At 56.0% G+C, this 21,363-nt stretch overlaps 1 protein-coding gene across 1 annotated transcript in view; it reads right to left on the bottom strand.

Moving 5' to 3' along the window:
* Nucleotides 1-4,876: 4,876 nt before the first annotated feature.
* Nucleotides 4,877-21,363, bottom strand: part of ZNF469 (zinc finger protein 469) — a 224,473-nt gene continuing 207,986 nt past the window's right edge. The window contains exon 3 of the mRNA XM_019536011.1: nucleotides 4,877-19,391. Coding sequence (XP_019391556.1) covers nucleotides 6,439-19,179 — 12,741 coding nt within the window. The 5' untranslated portion in view covers nucleotides 19,180-19,391 and the 3' untranslated portion in view covers nucleotides 4,877-6,438. The remainder of the gene's footprint in view (nucleotides 19,392-21,363) is intronic.

The raw sequence follows: 21,363 nt of genomic DNA, 5'->3' as shown, positions 1-21,363 counted from the left end.
ACACTGGCCAAACTGTGCCGAACGTGCCCCCCTCCTTCCTTCACTTCATTACCTTCTAGGCTGGGAAATGCGGTAAAACCTTGTCTGCATGTTGCTAAAACCTCGTAAGCCGGGAAAAATATTGGTGGTGTCTCCTTACCTTCCAGGAAACAGTCCATGGATTTGAAGCCCAGAAAAGACATCGTTCTTCTAGGCTTATCTTCAGCATTATCTTCGGATAAATTGCCACCGAATCCAATGACGTGTTTAGCTAAAGCGCCTCCTCCAAATAAGACTTCAAGAGATGGAGAATCCACGACTTAACCCCAGCAGATGGTGCAATGAGGTTTCCCATGACTTTGGTTTCATTACGCGTCCTACAAATACCATAGTTACAAGCACAGTCAGCAGTCGGACGAAAGTACAACCGGTTAAATGACACGTGCATGTGTGATGCCCTCTTCCTCCACAGCCAAGCACCTGGTGAAGGCGCCGATTCATACTGGGAACGGGGGTCAGCGGCCTGGGACGGAGGGCAGCAATCATGCCGAGAGGCTGAAATATCAGCAAGCCAGTGTTGCCTTAAATCCCACCACCCAAGCTGTGTCCCTTGGCACAGCAAAGGGCACTAAGTGCTTAGCTTTCAGGGCTTTTTGGCTCTATAAGGCCATGGGGATCATAGCGCAATGGCTACAATGATAGAGCAGGGGGTCTTCTCCTTGACTGTGGTGGCTGGACTAAGTCACGCCACCCCCCTGACCTGCAGAGATCACTAATGCACCTTATTTCCAAGCTGTAGCTGGCCCCTGTTATGCCAGTCACCCTCCTAGCACTGCCAGTGCATTGCAGTCTTGGTCTGCTGCCCTCCTGCTATTCCAGCCCCAAATCTAGACAGTATTGAAATGAATCTCGATTTTGTATTTTGCATTGCCAGCTAAGTGCTGCTGCCGTGCGAAGTCCCCACTGGACTTCCTGAATCGTCTGGCCTTTCTCCCCTGCTCTGTGAGATGTCCATGTCTGGGTCTTTTCCCTTCTCTCTTCCTTTCCTCTCTGAAATGACTATGGTGGGGATGCTGTGCTTTGCCCACCAAAAGTGCTCAGCCTCTGAACTCCATCCACAGCCAACCCTCGCTGGAACGAGCCTGGGGGCTATTTAACCCTGAACTTTGTGAGCTGTGCTGCTCTAAGGAAATGCAGAGCTCCTACAGACCCATGCATGAAGACAGGATGTATGTATGCTCAAAGGATAGAGGTGATGGGCTCACAGCCACCCACTTCATGGCATAGGGCCCCATTCTGCTGGAGCTATTGCTGTGACTTTCTTCCCCAGACACAGTGGGCGTGTCTACATGTGCATTTACACCGGCTTAAATTTACTGCACAGTAAGTGGGCATAGGCCGGTGTCTACACGTGCAGGCATTAAAGCTGTGTGTGGACTAACTTGGCTCTAAAGTTAGCCCCAAGCCAGTCCACACACACAGTGGTACTGCACATTAATGTGTCTACACGTGCATTACTGCGCAGTAACTAATCGGGCATAAATTTGATACCTGCATCAAATTTACACTCAAGTCATAGATTCATAGATGTTAGGGGCTGGCAGGGACCTCACAATATCGTTGAGTCTAGCCCCCTTGCACTTGGACAGGAAAGACTTCATAGGTTGGCACAAGTCACCATATTTACTGCGCAGTATGGGTGTGCGCATGTAGACATGCACCCGTACTGTGCAGCAATTTCAGTTGCTGCGGAGTACATGTGCACGTGTAGACGCACTCAGTGAATGGCACTAGACTGACTAAGAGGAGAGAAATGCCTGAAGAGCTGTGGATCAAGTGCATTTTTCAAAAGAGGGTTGACTCCATCTTAGGAATAGATGTGGTGGGTCTCTACTTGCTTTGACAGTCAAGAGAGGTGAGTATCTGCTTCCTGGAGGTGTGAAGTACGATTCTCATCGCAATCAGGCAGCACATCCAGCGAGCAAAGCAAGCACAGATCTGGAAGAGTGAGTTACAATTAGCTACTCTGACTACCCACCAAGACATTTAGTCCTAGTGTGAAGACGTCAAGCAGTGGAGAGTCCTCCAGCCTCTTTCTAACCATGCATGAGTTCATTTGCTATGTGCACCATCCCTACCTATGGCTATGACATAGCTGCCATGCAAGAGTTGAGCAGAAGTTCTCCTTGCTTGCTTGACTTCAGGGGCACAGCCTGGGATGTGCACAGCAGGTTCACTCCTCACTCACATGGCTGCATGATTTCTGGTGATGCTTGCAGTCCCTACATGGGGGTGGCTTGGTTGCTGCAGCAATGAAGTGACTATAATATCGTAGCAGCAAGCCCATACCTTGGTCTTTGCCTAGCTAGGCAGCTTAAAGGGGTTCCTTTCGAGTCCCCTTTGCTCCTTCAGGTCACTGGTTACAGACCTATTTTGGGGTGGCCTTGTGTTAACTGAGGTATAGGGATCCCAAACTCTCCTGAAGAGGTTGAGTTCCTCCAAAGTCCAGTATTGCAACAGCATTGTCTTTTCTGATCACCAAGGAGGTGGCATGATGACTTTTCTTCCATAGGTAGGGATGGTGTGCCAGGCCAGCACCTCTTGCATTCTCCCTTCTTTCAATGTGTGGTGAGTTTGAAGTTACCAGTTTGAGAAACCAGGTACTGCTCTTCCCTCTTGGTGGGCACAAGGTAGCATTTGAGATGAGAAAGCCATGAATATAACACGGATAGGAAGAGAGACATTGTTATCCAATGTGTAACCTGCAGCACCGTACCTAGACTCCTGGTAGCCTCGGGCAAACTTTTAGTATCAGGTTCCTCTTGTCCAGAAATAATAATAATAATAATAATGAGCATTTTGGGGCCCCCTGGCCTGTGTCCAGCCCCGGTGACCTGCTTCCAGACAGAATGAGACAAAAAGAAGACATTTACGTGAGCACGGCCGCAGGAAGGAGCGTACACCTCCAACGCATCGCCTCATTTGACGTATGCACACATGCACTCAGGCGTGTCTCTGCGCAGCGGGCTGGTCTGGGATTACCGAGCCGTCTCTCTCCACTCCAGGTGTTTGCTGCCCCTGACACAGCTCCCACACGGAGCTACAATTTCTCACTCCATTTAAACTTCCTGGGGTGACTACAAATGCAGCACAGCGCGAAGAGGAAAAACAACCGGACAGACGTTCATTTGTGCTCTTGCGGCTGGTTGGCCTTGTGCGAGATGGACGAGGCATACCCAAATCCTCATGCTTCAGGGCATGAACTGGAAACCTGCTGAGGGTCAGGCAGAAACTTCCTCTACCCCTCTCCTATTTTTATGCACGGATGGGAGGTTTCTCCTAAAGCACCTGCCATTTCTGGGGGCATTATAGTCTACAGTGAAGTAGCCAAATTGTTGACTGATTCTCTGCACAAGACACTTCACCCCTAGAAGAGCCTCCTGCTGCAACATGGATCCCATGGCCAATGATCAGGTGCAGGAGGTAGCGATGCCATATCATGCAATCATATAATCACCTTGGTTGTGGGTCATTGACTGGAAGGGAAGGAGGCAGGAAGACTCAGAAGCACTAAAGCCATAAGAATAAAACACTTTCATCCCATGGTTAGGCCCCTAAGCTCCCAGGTGAGGCTAAGTCTTGCATCCTCTGTCTCAAGAGGAGCGACTCACCTGACCTTTGCCTTTCAGGACAAGAGCAGGCCTCTCTCAGCCAGGCTTGGGCAAAACCTCAGCAGCTAGAGCTATGCTCCAAGGCCATGCTGATTCCTTTTGGGAGGTGGGAGAAAATTTTGCAGCTAATCCATAATGCCCCTCATTGCTGGCCTCTCTGACACGACGCAGGAAGGTCTTGGTGGGTCAGGCCCCTCCCCACACCTGGTAAATCTTCCCTAACCTCCCCCCAGCGGTGATCTTCCCTAACCTCCCTGAAAACACAGTGCATCCCAGCCAAGAGAGCCCGAGGACAGGAGCCACGAGACCTGCAGAAACCAGCCTGGGCACTGACCTCAGTGCGTGACCGCAGACAATTTCCCCCGGGCACCAACCCTCCCCTGTTGCTGCGCGCGGCGTCTTGAGAACCCAGAATCAGAGACCGGCGTCGTTTCAACTCTCCCAGCCCATCGTGAAAGCAAGAAGGAGCAAGGGGTTTGGGCACCAGAGCCTGCAAAACCCGGTTCTGAACCACTACAGACAGCCCCTTCGACTTGGGCAAGGCCATTCAGCTCTCGCTGGGCCTCAGTTTCCTATGCGTTAAGGGAGACAGAGTCATAGAGAAATAGGGTTGGAAAAGACCCCCAGAGATCATGTAGGAAGCAGGAGACAGCCAGCCTGGTGGGATAACGGCAGAGCCCTACAACCAAAGGCTTTTGGGAGGATGGATATATTGGGAGACAAGGGTAAGGGAAGCCCTTTACATCTCTCAGATGGATGGAAGCTACTTCAGCTTGGAAATGATTGTGTATCTTATAGGGACAGTAGACCCCCGCATAAGATTGCACAGTGCCTGGAGATGTATGCCGACAGGCACAACACCCGCGTGCGCGCACCCGCACACGGTCACCGTTGTCCCTAAGCTGGAAAAAAAATAGAAGCTACCTAAAGAAAGACATGGGGGCAGGTGACGAGAAAAAATATTTTCCCCGTAGAATAATAAGAATAGAATAGAATAGAACAACACAAATAGCATTTCCCCAAAGCCAGGGAGCTGAGGCACGCAGAGATTAAGAGGCCTGTGTTCACACCAAGAAGCAGGAATGGAGAACAAGTTCCCCTGACTCTCCATCCGATTCCTCGCCCCCCAGCCGGGAGAGCAAGGGAGCATGTGTACACAGCAGGGGAAAGGAGAACGGAGGAAGAAAAAACAAAAAGCATCAGACAAATTCCACGCAGCCTGGGAATTTCTGTGAAAATATTGGAATATATTTGAGATTAATTCGGTAGGATTTTACAGCACGGCCCCATATTTTCATCTCATACTTTATTTAACAATATTAAAGAGGCACTTTAATAGCACACATACAACATCATAAAAAGGCCATCCCTGCGCTCTCTCTGCTCTCTGACAAAATATCAAAATAAAAACTTTTGACACAACACATTGCACCAAGGTAAATTACCTACAATAGTTCTATACAATACAAAGGATTGCAATGATACATATTAACAGGATAGAGCCTCTTCTTCTTTTTTTTTTCCCTTTTAAATCTAAAAAAATAATAATAATTGCAGGACAGACGCAAAGTACTCTGACTGTTCATATCACATCAGTGCATATCTTTACCTCCTTGACTTGGGAGTGTTCAATAGTATTTATCTTCCATGTCATCCTTTGCACCTGAGATTTCTTTCTGATTCAAAAGTTCAGTTGTATACCTGCTCGATCATGTGACGTAACCTTTGCAACACTATGGAGTACCAGCATACAGGATTTTTCTTTAAAAAGTTTTATTTTCCTGCTTTTGTTTTACAGGTAACCGCTACTTCCTAACTGTTCCCTTTTATTCTTAAATCAAGGAAGTCTGTATTCACATTACAAAAATAAAAATAGCACCAGTAACTGCATAGTATAAAGCTGATACCTATATAGCTACTAATTCAATACAGTAAGATAGTTTAGAAGTTATACCGTTAAGTACCTCGGACAGTACCGTTTTGGTGTGGTAAGTTGGCACAGTTTCGTCGTTGCGCAAATATTAAAAAAAAAATAAAAACAAAAATAAGAGTCTGTCACAAATGTCAAGGTGCAGGTCCCTAGCATTCTCACTGGTCATCCACAAGCATCATCTACAGTGGTCAAATAACGGCAGCAATGTCGGATACGCACTAATTGCCCACGCAGCACGAAACCTAACTCCTCATTTTCTTGACAATGTAGAAACAAATTCGTAAGGGTGGCTGTCAAAACATGGGGCACTCGGTTCTTAATTTATTATTATTTTTAATTGCATCGTGTCTTAGGCCAGCGCCCAATTAAATGAATTGTATGGGATTATTTGTGCAAAATCTTCACAAAAAAAAAAAAATTTGCTTTCTACAGTGTACTGCACCTTATGAATAAGACGTCTATGGAATGAAGTTCATCTCTTCAAGTACTTTGTACAAAGATAACACAGACACAGTCTCAAAAGGGTCTGAGATTTGCAAGTATCCTTATAACCTCAGCACTTCTGCAATAAAGCAATTGCTCTTGACGATTCAGTCTGCCCAAAGCGATTACAATTTCAGTTCATGGAAATCATCAGCAACATCAAAGTTGTAGCATTTGCATGATAAATCAGGTGAATTAAAGTAGATTAGTAGACACAAAGCAAACTATTTCACAGAGGCTGCAGTGCAAGTTCATTTAAGCTAGACAGAAAAATCACGCTACACAAACGAATTTAATGCTTTGATAATTTTTTTTTCCCCCTTGCAAACCCCATGAAAGCAGCTGCGGATCACCATAAGTCACTTTCATAAATTACTCTGAAGTATCTCGTCTTAAAGGAATTTTAAAGCTAGTTAATTTCTGTCCAAACAGTTGGCTTAGAAGATTGTTCTGGGATTCGGCTGTCCTGTAATTGTGGGAGTCAGCAGGTTTAGCACCTTGGACAGTTCTGTGCCGGCCTATGGCGCCGTGGAGGGACGTGCCGGGGCCTTTGGCCAGGAGGTGGTGGAAGGTCTTTCCGAGGATGTCCTTCTTGCGTTTCAAGTCCCCGTTGGTCTGGCGGATCTCCACCTTCTTCTGGTTGTAAGTGTCGAGCACCATCTTCTTCAGCTGGTGCCCAACACCGACCACGCGGGGCTTGGGAATCAGTTTGTTACAGTGCGTTTCCCTCCTCCCAGGGGACAGGGCCGAAGCCTCGTTGCTAGTCCAGTCTGCTCGTTTGAGCTCCCCGGCGCTCTCGCTTCTCCCCGGGCCTGGCGTTCGGCCTTTCTTCTTCTTCCCGTCTCCCTCGATGTTCTCCCTGGAGGCCGAGCTGCCCTTGTGACTCAAAGACTTGTGCTCTTTTCGCTTCTTTGGGTGAAGCTTGCCCGTGCCGTTCAGAGCCCGCTTGTCTGAAGACTTCCCTGCCTCCAAATGGCTGTGCTTCACCGGCTCACCCTTGAGCTGGCTGCTTAGGGGCTTGTTTTGGTTGCTTCCTATTTCTTTGATGTTGGTGTTCGCACTGCTGTCTTTGGCAAAGGCGCCCGTTTCGGGCATGGCTTTGTCTTTTAGAGAGCAGGGTTTCAGTACCTCCTCTGGGTTGCCCCCAGCACTGGTGGTATTCAAGGCAGCCTCGCCATTGACTTGACTGCCTACGGTTTTCTTCTGAGAGGCCAAATCTTTAGCAGCCCTGTTCAGGACAGGGGATGCCGTCTTGTCCTTTAAAGGCAAGGAGTGATGGGCACTGTCCTTGGGAGCTGTGTCATTCACATTCAGGTTGGTCAGCAAAGGTTTATTGGCCTCCTTGGCTTGTGGAGCCTCTGCTCGTGGCACAGGGAGCTCTGGGACCTTCTTAGCAAGCTTGAGGAAATGGGTCTCTTTGGCAAGGCTTTCTTGTGGGCTGGGGTCGTCCAACAGCCGCATGACATCTTCATCATTATTGCCCAGGGTTGCTTTTTCTTGGACGTCTGCATGGCCATGCTTCTCAGTGAGATGAGGTGGAGACCGCTTTTCATCTTCTGCCTGGTTACAAGCTAGGCCAGTCAGGTCCATGCTAAACTCTGAGGAGTCCAGGAAATGTTTCCCATCAAAGGCACCTTTCTCAAGGTCCTCGACAGAAAGCGTAGCGATGTGGCTGAGCTCTGGGTCACTCGCTATTGCTTGGGGCCCAGATGGGGACAGGCACGCAGGTGGAGGGAGGGCACCAAATGGAGATTTTTCCATTTCAGCCAGGAGCTCTGAGAAGTCACCTACAAGGTCTTCTGTTTTCACAGAGGTTTGGGGCAACGGTGCTTCAGGGCTGCCGGTGGCTGCAGGGAAGGGCTCGCTGGGCGGTGTTAAAGAGTCCTCTCCTAGCTGCAGGTTGCCGTTGGGGTCCAGGTACACAGGCGAGCTGCGTGCAAACAAGCTGGCATGGTGTCCCACCTTCCTCTTCTTGCTCGGCGGCACATCCTCCCTTGGAGAGCTTTCCTCTTTAATTTTCTCATTCCCATCCTTGGAGGGGAGGCCAGGCCTCATGACCCCCCGGAACTTGAAGGTCTTACTGCTCCCTGACAGGTGTTTTTCCATGTGCCGGTCGTACTGCTCTTTCTTGGAGAAGGTGTAGTTGCACATGCTGCAGATGAAGGACTTCTTGATGACGTGCATGACGTCAGCACAGAGCTCGCACGCATACAGCGTGGTGTGCTTGATCTCCGGCTCCTCCACGATGCCATGCTCGTGGCCGAGGTGGTTGCGAAGCTCTTTGGTTTCCTGGTAGAACATGGGGCACTTATGGCACAAGTAGATCTTCTGCAAGCTGTGCACCACTAAGTGACGCTGGAGCTTGAAGGGCTTGGGGAACTGCTTCCCGCAGTGATGGCAGTCCCTGGAAGGGTCCTTGCAGTCGGGATGCATGGGCACGGCCTTTGGAGCACTCTCACATTTTGGCATGTGCTCCGGCGATGGGATGGAAGATGCTTTGGAAGAGCTGGAGGGGCAAGAGGGTGGTTTCATCTCTGCCAGGTCCTTTACTACTTTGGCCTCTTGCTCCAGGGGTTGCTCTCTTTGGCTTTTGTTCTCTTTGCAAGCAGGGGGCTTGCTGCTGCTGGACTCCACGTGCCTGGACGACTTGCTGGGTTTGCGGTACATGATGGTGTTCAGGAAATGGGTGACGGCAGCGTTGTCCTCGCTGAAGCAGGCGGGCAGACCCATGACCGATTTCTGGGCCTGCCCTTTCCGAGCGAACTGAGTGGCATGCTCGCGGAGGTGCTCGTTGTACATCCAGACGTCGGAGATCTCCTTCAGGCACATGCCGCAGGCCCACAGTCCCGCCTTGTTCTTGGCGTGTTTCTCTTTTAAATGGTCTCTCAGCTGCTCCCTCGAGCTGAATTTGCGCTGGACGCACATGTAGCAGGTGGGAGGTGGGGACGGGTTATGGGTGAGCTTGTGGAAGTCCAGTTCTCCTAAGGTGAGGAACCACTGAAAACACACTTTGCACTTATACTGTTTGTCTTTGGTCTTGAGATTTAAGTCGCTTCGGTTCTTCCCGGCTTTCCCATCTTCTGCCTTATTTTTGCTGTGCTTGCTGTGCTGGCCTGGCTTCTGCTTGAAGCTCACCGTGCTGTCATCTGGATGGACAGGATTATCTTCGCCCGAGCTGACAAAGCACACGTCCCTCATCTTGAATTTGGCATTCAGCATCTCAATGTCGACTGCATGAAACTCAGGTGAGTTGGGGTCAGTGTTAGCCTTGCTATCGTAGGGTTCTTCTTCCAGGTCTGGAGGCTCAGGGCTCGCCTCCACTGCTAAGCGTTCATTTTCAGGCTCTGCCAGGGGCTTGAACAGCATTTTGTTAGTGGGAACACTTCCCACCTCCTTGTCGAGGCTTCCCCAAATGGTCAAGTTTGGAACGTTTTCCATCCGGTTGTTTTGGCATAAGAAAGTTAACACGTTATCCTCTTCCAGGTCAATCACCTCCTTCTCTTGGCTGGCTCTCTTATAATCTGTGAGATTTGTCAAAGGGCTGGAGACAGCATCGTGCCCCTTGGGCTTGCTATTGTGACACATATTGAGCATTAAGGCATCGTCGATAGAAATGGTTTCATATTCGCAAGGATCGTCCCTGGTGACACAGAAAGAGCTGGTTTCGCTGAGGTCAGAAGCCAGCCGGATGCTAAAGAGGTCCTCGGTGCCTATCGGCTTGATGTTTGCCTCGCTAATGGGCTTGGGTTTCTTCGTCCGCTTCCCGTACACACGCGTGCACTTCCTCCGGGTGAACTGGTCGTCCCTGGGGAAGAGCTGGGAGAACGTGGTGTCGTCGTCGAACAAGCTCTGCAGGTCCGGCTCGGCCACGCTACCGGTGCTGCGCTCTTTGCTCGGCTGCGCCTCTCCTTGTCCCCAGGCCCGGGGCTCGGAGGAACGAGGGCTGCCGTCCGAAGCACATTCCTGCCCTCCCGGAGCGGGATCCTTCGGGGCTGGTGCGGCGTCCCGAGTTTCTGCGGGCCGGTCCGGCGTGGCTGGGCCAGAGGGATGCTTCAAGGCACTGCTCCACTTCCCATGGCTGCCCTCTCCCAAGGAGCTCTCCGTGGCCTCAGGCCCTTTCACCACTGTGCCATCCCCATCCTCATGCTGCTCTTTGCAAACCTGACTCAACCCCTTCTCCACTTGCTTCACCAACCGGGTTGACCATTTCTCTTCCGCCCGCGCCTCTTCACCTCCATTTGGAGCCTTCCTCAGCTCGCCCGTGTCCCGGGAGGCTGTCTCTTGTGAACAGGATGCCTCCTCAACAACCTCCTCCGAGGGCCCGGCTGCACGAGGAGCGGGCTCTGCCGCGGGAGAGGGCTGTGGCGAGCGAGGCCTGTCCAGTGCCTCTGCTGAGACGCAGTCGCCTACCTCAGCCACGTCCTCCAGCTTCCCTGACCGACTGGTTCCCAAAGTATCTTGGGACGGGATATCCCTTGTGTCCTCCTCCGAAGCACACAGTCCGCCAGCTTCGCTCTTGTTGGGAAACATCTTGGCTTTCCTCCGTCTCACCTTTCTGCTGAGTTTCCTCTCTGAATTGCTGCTGAACCCTTCGGGATCTTTACTTTGGCTCCTCCGGCCTTTCTCCCTCTTCCCGGGATGCTTCTTAGGGTCGGGCTTCTCCATGCCCAAGTCCTCTACCACCACCGTGCACTGATATTTTGGCTTGGGGTCTTTACTCGGCATATCCGTGCACCGGAGCTCCTGGGACATCCCCAGCGAGACCACACTCAGGTCACTGAGCACTCTGCTAACGACTTCTTGGATTTGCGCGTTGGGCTCCTTCTCCGGACCGGCGTACGCTTTCCTGGGCACAAGTGCAGCAGCAGCGATGGCAGGGACCTGCGAGTTACCCGCTCGCTCTCTGTCGGCACCCTTTGCGCCCTTCCTGGGGCCTTTCCTGGAGAGCCTCGATGCCTTGTCCAGAGGAATTAAACGGGGCCGGGAAACTTTGCTTGGCAGCGTTATGCTGTCATTTTTCATTCGATGCTTTACTGCTTTGTGCCTGGTCAGGCCAGGTTTGGACCGGAAAGAGGCAGAGCAAATGTCGCAGGTGACTTGGAGCCCGTTTTGTTTCTTTTCTTTCGCACGCTCCTTTCTGGAGGCGCTCGGGAGAGCGCCCAACACATCGCCGTCATCTTCTCGGTCCGTGCTATTTCGAACGCAGCTGCCAGCTCCGCCACCACTTCCGGACCCATCTCCTTCTGCAGTCCCTTCTTTCCCATCCAGGCTCTTGCAATGATCGCCCGCTCTCGTCTCTGAAAAGTGTTGGACGCCTCCATCGAGAGGCCCAGGATCTGTCGTGTTTAGCCCAGGGCTCGCAGCAGTCGGCACCTGCTGAACCACAAAGCCAGCGGATGAGGTCTCTGGCTTGCTTCGCTGGTTGTGGCCCTCGTGACAGCCTTTTTCAAGCTCCTGTTTTTGACTTAAGTTGGATTCAGCATCTTGTTTTCTCATTGGCAAGAGATTCATGGGCTCTGCTGAGTAACTGCTGGTTTCTGGTGCCGCCTGGCTACCCCGCAGAGGTGCTGGCTGAGACTTCATCGTTGCACCCGCTTTTCCCTCGTTGTAATGGGGGCCCAGGAACGCAGCACCGGGGCCTTCCTGCGGTTCTTGACCCACGTCTTTTTGGTCAAAGCAGGAAAGAGCGCAGTCCTTCAGCTGCAATTTCTGGTGGCTCTCCAAGTCCAACGCGGCGGCTGCCAGGTCATCGGGGCATAGCGGGGCAGGAGGTCTTGCCAACTCTTCTTTCTCAGGCTGCTGAAAGTTATTTAGGTCTTCAGCAAGACAGCGCTGGATGCTTCCCATGGGCTCCCGTGGTGCGGGGGCAGCAGTATTACAATGCTGCGGGGTGGGTGGAAACAAGAGCGCGCCTTTCCATTTGCTTTGCACCCCGGGACTCTGGGCTGGATGGCAAATGGGGTTGTTCTCGGAGTCCGAGGGGCACCGCTCCACCAGAAATAAACTCGACTGAGTCTCTGCAGTCAGCAGCGAGGCGCCGTACTGATCCCCTTCTGGAAGCCGCGCGCCAAAGCTGGAGAAGCCCAGATTTTCAGTACCGGTGCTCTGCAAATACTTCTGGTGAGAAAAGCTGGGCCGCAAAGGCAAACCGCCCAGCGAGTCCTCCTTATAGTGACAGGCTTCGAGGGCCTGCATTTTTGTGCAACCCCCTTCTTTCGGCATCTGAGCATTTACCAAATAGACATTCGTTTCGTGCAGGAAACGATCTTCCCGCTGAAGATCTTCTGCAGGGTTTAATGGGCTGGCAGGAGCCAGAGGGACATGGCTAAGGGGCTGTGGCTCCTGTGCCCCCTTGCTGGTGGACCCTCTCCCGCTGTGCTTTGCAGCGCGTGACAGCTGCACCTCCGGACCGGCCCCGTCGCACCAAGGACCGCAGTCGGCGTCACCAACGTTTAGCGTCTCTGGCAATGCCTTGCCTACTGTTTCTTTCTCAAATGATCTGTGGCTTAAATAGGATTGCCTGTGTTTTTTAAATGCCAAGGTTGCTTTGTTTTTATCTTGCTCCTGCTCCTTCACAATCTGATCCGATTTCTGTCCCTGCCCTGGCAATGGGGTTCGCGCTGAGTAGCCGAGTGGGGAGAGGTTATTATGCTCTTGGGAAACACCATCTGGGTGGGTATTAATGTCGCCCGGCTCTGAACATTCATTTGCTAAGTGCTGCAGCTCCGTTACAGTATTGTGCAGCTCTTCGTTCATGAACGCGGATTGCTTTAGAGCGTAGGAGGCTGCTTCGGGGAACGGGTCCAGCTGTTCACCCGCCCCGGAAAAATGCCCGTTTTCTTCTGAGCCGGCAGCTAGGCCTATTGCTTCTCCCAGGGGGACCGTCCCGTCCACACGCGCGTGACAATATGTCGCATCCTCGCTCTCTGCGCCGCTGACGCTCTCCTCCTTCTGCTCAGCTTGGAGGCTGGTGCCGGGGGGTTGGTGGCTGGCAGAGAGCAGCATCGGGAAGCACGGCATCATCAACTCCTCTTCGTTGTTCTTGACTGTCCGGGCCACGAACAGCTGGAGCTGCTGTAAGGGGTTGGCTGCTGTCTCTTGGGCGCCAGCCTTCTCCGTGCCATGCTCAGCTTCTTTGGGCAAACTCAGGATGTCGAACAACAGCGCCTTGCGGTCGCTACCCTTGTCGCACGGCCCTGGGGAGGGGTAGGGTGCTGGCTCCTTGCTTTCTCCAGCCTCTTCCAACAGCGCCGACCCGCTCTCATCTCCGCCGAAGTGCACGGCGCTTTTCAGCCCTTCGGGCGATGCTGACTTACTCAAAGGGCTTTCTTGGGAGTCCGGGACATTTTTGGGATGGGAGGAAAAGGCCAGGACCCGCTCTTCTTGGAGCCCAAATTCCGATTTCAGGTTTGCAGCGTGGCTGCCGAACGGTCCCAGCTCGGGAGGGTCATCAAAGCTTTCCTCCATTTTCCCTGGGAGAGGAAAGCCCTCAGGGCCACGCGAGCTCGGCAGGGGTGGCAACATATCTTGCTCACTCAGATCGGCTGCCTTCAGTGTGCTAGGGCACGAGGGATCACTAATCGCAGGGCTTTTCATCGCCCGCTCTGTGTAAATTGGAGCCTCTGTTTTCGTGGGCACGCAGGAGTCGGGGACCGCGCTCGCCGTCTCTCTGGAGTCCGTTTCCTTGGGAGTTTCAGCTTCCTGGAACTGGTCGCAGGCCTTTTTGGGGCAGAAATGGTCCACGGGGATGGGGTCGTCGGGAGCTGGCGCGCACATGCTCGAGTCCAGAGAGCCAAACTCAACCGGGCAAGGCCAAGCATCCCGATGGCTCCCGTAGCTGCCATCTCTGTCCGGAGCAGCAGGTTTCACGGTCCCTAGACTCTCGCTGACGCAGACTTTCGGGGCAAGGAGGCCCGCGCTCCCAAGACCATCTGCCAAGAACAGTCGCTTTTCGTTGCTCATCTCCTGATCCACGGGCAGAGGGGAAAACTGGCCCGAGGCGTCTCTCAGCTGCGTCCCGATGCGTTGCTCCACTTTCTGATGCACGGCAGGTGCCTCTTTATGCAGCTTGTTGGTTTGCAGCTGGTTTTCCAGTTCTGTGACCAGTCGCTTGATCTCCAGCTCGTCCTCGGACGCGTTGTTCATGAACGGGACGTTGTAATCGGTGACGCGCTCCGGCAGAGGCAAAGACATTTGACCGCTGGCTACGGTCCCCTCGTGAGGAAATTTCTTAGCTAACGGCTTCTCCACCGAAAGACCGTGAAACGGAGGGATGTCTTCTGCCAAAATTGGGGGCACGTCCTCCATCAGAGCCCACTCCTTCTCTTGCAGAAACGGAGGGTACTGCTGCTCAAACGGCATCGCTTTGCCGGGCGGGTTGCCGGCGCAGGCAAACATCACATAACTGTCCTTGCTCGCGGACACGCTGCTGTACAACGGGGCGTCGAATTCGGCGACGGGAAGTTCTTCGAAAATCGAAGAGGAATCAAAGCTCAGAGGGGAGGAGACTTTGGCCCGCTGACTTTCCGCGGCGTACGCAGACAGACCGGCCTCCTTCTGTTTGAACGAGCCGGCATTCATGTCAGCCTGGCATAAGTACATCTCATCCATGTGCGAAGAGCCCAGCGGCGGTGGCTTCGAGAAGAGGTTGGCGTCGTAGGGATCGGACAGGTCTTTAGGGTCGTAAAAGGCTTCCTCGGCGTTCACGTAGGTCGCCGGTTCTTTGACGGCCAGCATCATCCCGGCGCCGTCCCTGCTGTAACAGCCGTAATCTTTGCGGTCGCCGCAAAGTCCGTGCTCCTTTAGGTACTTGATGCCTGTTTCGGAGTAGCTCGCGTGGCCGGGACTGGCCTCGTGGCCGAGGTGGGGTGCAGCGATCAGTTCTTCCGAGTGATACCGGAGGGCGTCCTCGTTATACGGCGCGAACGGGCCCCTCTGGCTGGCCGCCGCCAAGTCCGGCGCCTCCGGCACGGGTCGTGCCGTCTCCTCGGCGTGGCTGGCCTCCCTCCTGTACCGCGGGAGGGGGCTCGTGCTCGAAGCATCCTCGCCGCGAGCCCGCTGCTCTTGGCCCTCCGCGGGAGACACGGTTGAGCCCGTCGGCGGACACTTGGCGGAGCCGAACCTTCTGGTCCCTCTGGAAAAGCCGCCCTTGCTTTTGTGGCTCTTCTTGGGGGCCGTGGCGTCGGAGGGGCTGGGAGGGAGCGGCGCCGCGTGCTCGCCGCCCTTCTCGGCGTCCGAATCCGCCTGCTCCGTGCCGGGGGGGCTGGCGCTGGTCTCGCTCGACAGGCTCGTGCTGCGGCGGCTGCCCGTGGAGGAGCGGCGCGCCCTGGCCGTGCCCTCGTCCTTCTTGCCGGCCTCGCTGCCTGGGGCCCGCCTCTGCTCCTGGCTCCCTCTCTTCTGGCTATGCAGCCAGGCCGGCTCCTTCTCCTTGCCCGAGCGCCTCTGGCTAAAGCTGCGCTTGGGTCTCCCGTTAAAACCCGAGCCCGGCTTCCTCCTGCCCGGCAGCGCGGCGTAGTCCGCGCCGTCGTCCTCCGAGTCCGAAATGTAGTCGTACTCCCCGAACTGCCCATCGTGGGGGGCCGGCAGCAGCCGCTCGGTGACCAGGGAGAACTGCATGTTCGCGTTGCTCTTGACGTGCAGCTTGTGCAGCTTGTTCTTCTGCTGCACGATCTTGTGGATGAGCTCCTTGCTCCAAGTCCCGCTCCTGAGCTTCCGCTTTTTCCCATCCTTCATGGAGAAGCGCGGCGGCTTCGCGCTCTTGCTGGCGGCGGCCGGGCTGGGGGCGCTAGGCCGCGCGTCGCTCCTCGCGCGGGGGTCCCGGGTGGCGTTTCTGCACGGTTTCTTCTCCGCGCCGGGTTTGGGGACAGCCGCGGGGGCGGCAGACTCGGTGCTGCCCTTCCTCCCTGCCCTCAGCTTGGCGCTCTTGTTGGGCTCCGCTTTACCCACCGGGACCCGGTCGGCACCCCGGCTCCGATCCAGCTCCTTCGTGTCGAGCTTCTCCAGCTTCTGGGCCCCACGGCTGGCAAACCTCCCCGCCGGCCTCCCCTTATGAACGTGCTGCCTCCCCGACGTCCGGCTCTTGGTCGCCTCTTCGCTGGGGCGATCCTCTTCGTAGTAAAAGGCGGTTTTCGGCTTCTCCTCGGCGCCCGGGTGTTTCTGCTTGCTCTCCGGGGTGTCCTTCGGCTTGTAGGGCGCCCCGCTGCCGGCAGCCTTCGCCGACGTGAGCTCCTCGTCCACGAAGACGTCCATGAAGCTACTGTCGATCTCCGGATTGTCGGACTGGTACCCCAGGCCGTTCAGCGCTTCCGTGATCAGGCTGTCCAGCTTGGCGTCGTCGATCTCCAAGTCGGAAGCGGTCAGCGGCGGGGCGGCGACGGCGAGGCCGTGGAAGAGGTTGGCTTTCAGCGGGTCGTCCTTCGCCTCCCCGTCCAACAGGAAGTCGACGTTCTTGCTCAAAGTCAGCAGGGGCGAGTGGGAGTCGGGGGCCAGCGGCAGCCCCAGCCCCAGCCCCGGCTGCGGGTGCTTCGCGGGGTCCGGGAGGAGCGGTTTCCTGCCCTCGGCGCCCCGGGCGCCGTCCTTCGTCTCCGCCTGGAAGACGGCGTGGGAGCCGCAGAACTGCCGGTGCTCCAGGAAGGAGGAGAGGTTGCTGTAGTTTTGGTCGCACTGCTTGCAGGTCAGCAGCACGTCCAGCTGGTCCAGGCTGGCGCTGCTCAGCGAGTTGGCCAGCAGGTGATGGGACAAGTACGGCGGGGGCGGGGGCTCCCCCTCCAAGCCGTCCAGGCCCGCTTTGTGGTACGGGGCCTCGGGCAGGCACTTGAGCAGGGGCTCGTCCTTGGAGGCGTCCGCGGGGAAGTGGAAGGACTTGGCGGCCTCAGGGGGCTGGTAGTGGAGGGCGGGCACGTCCTTCGGGTGGCACGGGTGGGGGTAGAAGGGAGACGGAGCCAGCGCGGGGGGCAGCTGGCTGTCTTCGAAGCTGGGGTTGCCGGGGCTGGCGGACATGGGCGAGAGGGACGAGCACGTGCTGCCGCCCGCGGGGTTGGGCACGGGCGACGGGAGCGGGGACTCGCGCGGGGAGGCCCCCACCAGGGTGGGGGCCGGCAGCGCCAAGGCGAGGGCGGGGGGGTTCCTGGCGGGCGCCGCTTGCTTCAGGCTGTAGAAGAGCGCCTTGCTCCTCGCGTCGCCCCCGGGGGACCCGGCCTCCTTCCTGCCTTCGAAGGAGAAGGCGTTTGTCGGCTGCTGGCCGGCGTCGCTCCTCAGGCCATCTCCGGGCAGCAGCTTTTTGCTGTGGTACCCCGGGACGCCGGTCAAGGGGGGGCCTTTCTGGATTTTGCCCCCCCCCGGCCACTCCGAGGTGCCCAGCGGGAACGGGAACTTCTGGCTGGTGATCTGCCTCGAGAGCTCGATGCGGTTCTGGCTGGGCATGGCGGAGGTGAGGTGGATTTGCTGCCAAGGCATCCGGGAGCTTTTTTGCACGTGCTGCCTTTGCTCCGGGCCAGACTGGCACTCGAATGAGAACTGGTTTCCAACGGGGTTCGAATAAGGTGCTGAACTGGGGTCCAGGGGAGGGAAGGCCTTGCTGGCTCCGTCCCAGGCCTGCAGCAGCCTGGGGTGGGGCTGAGCAGTAGTGGGGATGCTTTTCTCGAAAGGCACCGACGCCGCGCTTACGCCGCCGGCCGCGGAGCTGCAATAAACTTTGTTCTGAAAGTGCACTTGGGAGACAGAGTTTTGTGGCATGTTCCTTCTAAGAGAGCTACCCGGGGCCAGTATCCTCGGACCGGGGACACCGTCTTTCAACGTGCATTGCCTCTTACTGACCGGCTTTGGCATAGTAGGAGTGTGTAAACTAGACGGAAAAACAGCTTGGCTTTCTTGGAAAGTGCTTGGGTTTTGGTCGATAGCACCAGAAGAAGAGATAGCACCATTAAGGTCAGTGGAGTGCTCATTCCTCCCCTTGTAGCAAGGCAGAGGGGACTGGTGATGGACCCCCGGCGCCTGCGACGGCAGGAACTGAGCAGGCTGAGAAGGCAGGCTGTACGCCCTGCCCTCCGGGACCACGGTGTCGTAGGAGCCGTTGCTCAGAGCCTCGTCTTGCCAGTCTCTGGAAGAGGAATGGAAGCTGAAAGCACCATGAGTCACCTGGTTTACTGCCAGGGAAACATCCATATAATCTTGGCTGCTCGCATCGTTGTGGTAGGACTCCTTCACCGCGTCCTGCACCGGCTGGCACGGATAGGGGAAAGGCAAGGACCCCGGGCTGCGCGCGCCGGACTTGCCGCTCTCGGGAAAAGCGCCGGCTTTCGGGGCAGACAGGCCGTAGGTAGCGCCTGGGAAGATCTTTTCGGGGGATGGCCACGAATTCACCCCGTTGGCCTGGAAGTCTAAATAGTGTAACTGCCCGCCGGCGCCGGGGCTTTTGTGGGGGACCCCCACGGGCGACTGTCCCTTGGCGGCGTGGTTCTGGCGTGCGGTGGTTGTCGCCTGTGAGGTATAACTGGTGGAAGTGAGGCTGGAGGAGGCCTCAGGGAAGCATCGGCCGAAGCCCAGGTCCTCCTGCTGCAGCTCGGCCTCCCTCTCCGGGATGCTGGGCACGTGGAAGCGGTAGCTTCCCGAGATGGGCCCTCGGGGGACTTCGAGCTTCTTGGGCGGGATGACCTTCTGCTGCGGGTAGGCGATGCCGATGGTGGGGTTGGGCCGGGCGTTGGCGATGCTGAGCCGGTAGAGCTGGTGGTGGCCGCGCTCCCCCTTCCCAGCCCGCCGGCCCTTCTCCCGCGCTCGGCTTTTCCCCGGGGGAGACTGCGGGCTGCCCTTGACGCCGCCCCAGGCGCCATCGCCGGCGAACGCGGGCCTGTTGTGGAGGGACTTGAAGTCGATCTTGCCCGCCTGCTGCGGCCGGATCACGGCTTCCCGCTGGCTGTGGGGCTCCTTGTCCTTGGCGCTGGGGAAGGGGGGCGCGCTCTCGGCCCCGCTGTGCAAACCCAGCTCCGAGCTGTCCGGCAAGCCGCCGTCGTACTCCCGCGCCTCCTTCTCGCCGTAGCGCTCGAAGACAAAGTCTTTGTCTTTGGAGCCGGACTCGGTGTCGGGGATGGCGTACGCATGCTGGGTCTCCCCTGTCATGATACCGAGGGGCAGGGCTAGAAAGCGCTGGCTTCCCTTCGCTCCATGGGGTTAGATGCTGCCTTCGCGGGCATGGTCCCTTGTTCGCCGGCAGTTAGGAGGAGGCCGGATTAAAAGGGCAGTGGCACCCTGCTCCCACATCCATCCCGGCTGCTGGACAGGCTGGGCGTGGGGACACCGGCTGGGGGGAGCCTCATCGTTCAGGATGGGACCTACAACAAAGAGAGAGCGCGGTGAGACCGGGGAGGGCGGAAACGAGGGCTTGCCTAATGCCACGGAGCCCAAGGACGTGGGGGGAAAGGGGCTGGCTCCGTGCAAAGCATCGCTGCCTGGATTCGTCGGCACTGAACCAGGGTAGAGGGTGACGCAGCGGCCACTGGCCTCATGGCACGCGTCACCCCTGGACAGCTCGTGATGGGGAGAAAGGGGCTTGGGTCTCCTGGGGGTAGGGGGCTGGGGGAAAGAGCAGCTCCCCCCTCTTTGCAGAAGCCCCTCAAACTTCTGGCTCTTCAAAGGCGGCTCTGAGCATTTTACCTTCTGCAAAACTTGCTGAGGGCGGCAATTTTCTCCGCTCAGCAGCTATTTCTGGGCCCTGATTAGCAGGCTAAGCAGGAAAAGACGACAGAAGAGCTCCACCTACGGATTACTGGGAATGACTGTCAGGGACGGGCTCTGCCTGGCTGCGAAAGGTGCCCTGGAAAGGAGTTTCCGCCGGCCCCCCTGCTCCTCTCCGGCACCGCACCGGTCCTCACTTCGCTCTCCCGGCTCCTGCCCTCGGGCCCTTGGCGGCGGGAGGTTTGGGGTTTTTACTTCTGGGTAGGCAGCACCAGCCGCGTGACCTCAGCTCCCTGCGCAAATGCACCCGCGAGGACTCGCTGGAGCATCTGCATCCAGATTGCATTTCAGAAAAACACTCTGGCTGCTGGGAGCATTTCAGGAGCCGCGGTGGTTTCCCCACAGGGTTCGGCAGGACGGGTTTGGGCCCAGGGTGCATGCAGAGGGGGAAAGCAAGGACAGTTCCTTGCTTTTGCCAGCAAATCAGGTGGAGAAAGGATTAGAAACTGGGTCTCCTCCATCCCAGGCCAGTGAATCTCTCCCTCCATCCCCTTCCTCTTCCCTCGTGCAATGAAAACGCACCCTGAACCCACAGCCGATGCTGCCCAACAGAGCAGTTTCCCCCACATCTGGTCTAGCTGGATCAGGGCATGAAAACACAACGGAGGGGAGCATTTAAAAATCCCCCACAGGGAGCTCTTGAATAGCAGAGCTTTCTAGCCACGGCTATAGCGAGCTCCTTCTTGCCTTTAGCAGTGCTGGGAGGACAGCTTATGTCTCAGGGACGTTTTTCCTAAAGCCTTTGTAAAACCCATGCTTCCCTGCAGAAGGCATTTCACACCTGCTGCAGAAATGCAGCCAGCTCTGGGGGGAACACGCCAGCTGCTTAACAGAGCACAGCAACACTGAACCCCGGGAAGCAACGACTGCAACATCCGGCCGCCCCTTGACCAGCCCCACTCTCGTGAAAAGGGATTGAGGGATTTCTAATGATCAGAAGCACCATTTAGTATGCCCCCGCCAACCCCAGATCCACCCCAGGATCCCACTACCCCCACCACCCCCTGCGTGCCCCCCACCCAAGCGCTGGCCCGCTTTGACCTTGCCCCGCACAGCAGAGCTAAAAGCAGGCACCTGCAGCAACAAGGCGAGGAGGGGAGGAATACAGCTTATCGCCGCTCCGATCGCAGCAGCCGTATGCAGTGAAGCGAGCTGTGTCACTGCGACCTGCCTCTCCGGGGCTCTGCTAATTATAGCTCCAGGCAAATGGACTTTTAGGAACCCGGCAGGCCTGCCACGCCACGATCCCTGGTGCGGGCAAAGCGAGGCACCGACGCGACTGCCGGGCAGTGCTGCCCAATGCACACATCACTGGTCGTGCCCACACTCGCCTTTCCAAGCTGGTTTTACCGTCGCAAGATCCAGGTCTCCGTGAAGACCGGCTGGCGCGAGGAGCTTGAGTGCATGTAAACCTAGTAAGGACTTTAAATCTAAAGCCCAGAAGCTTGCGACTAAAGAATTTTCTTTTTGCAAAAATCTGATGAAAGATATCACCTGTGCCGTGAGTCCTGACAACTTCAAATCTGATGACTTCTCTGCCATCAGCACTGCAGTGTCCACGTCTCCCTG

Source organism: Crocodylus porosus, unplaced genomic scaffold, assembly GCF_001723895.1.
Source record: "Crocodylus porosus isolate Cpor-Errol unplaced genomic scaffold, CroPor_comp1, whole genome shotgun sequence".
NCBI classification, from domain to species: Eukaryota; Metazoa; Chordata; order Crocodylia; family Crocodylidae; genus Crocodylus; species Crocodylus porosus.
This window is presented reverse-complemented; position numbering and strand designations above follow the sequence as displayed.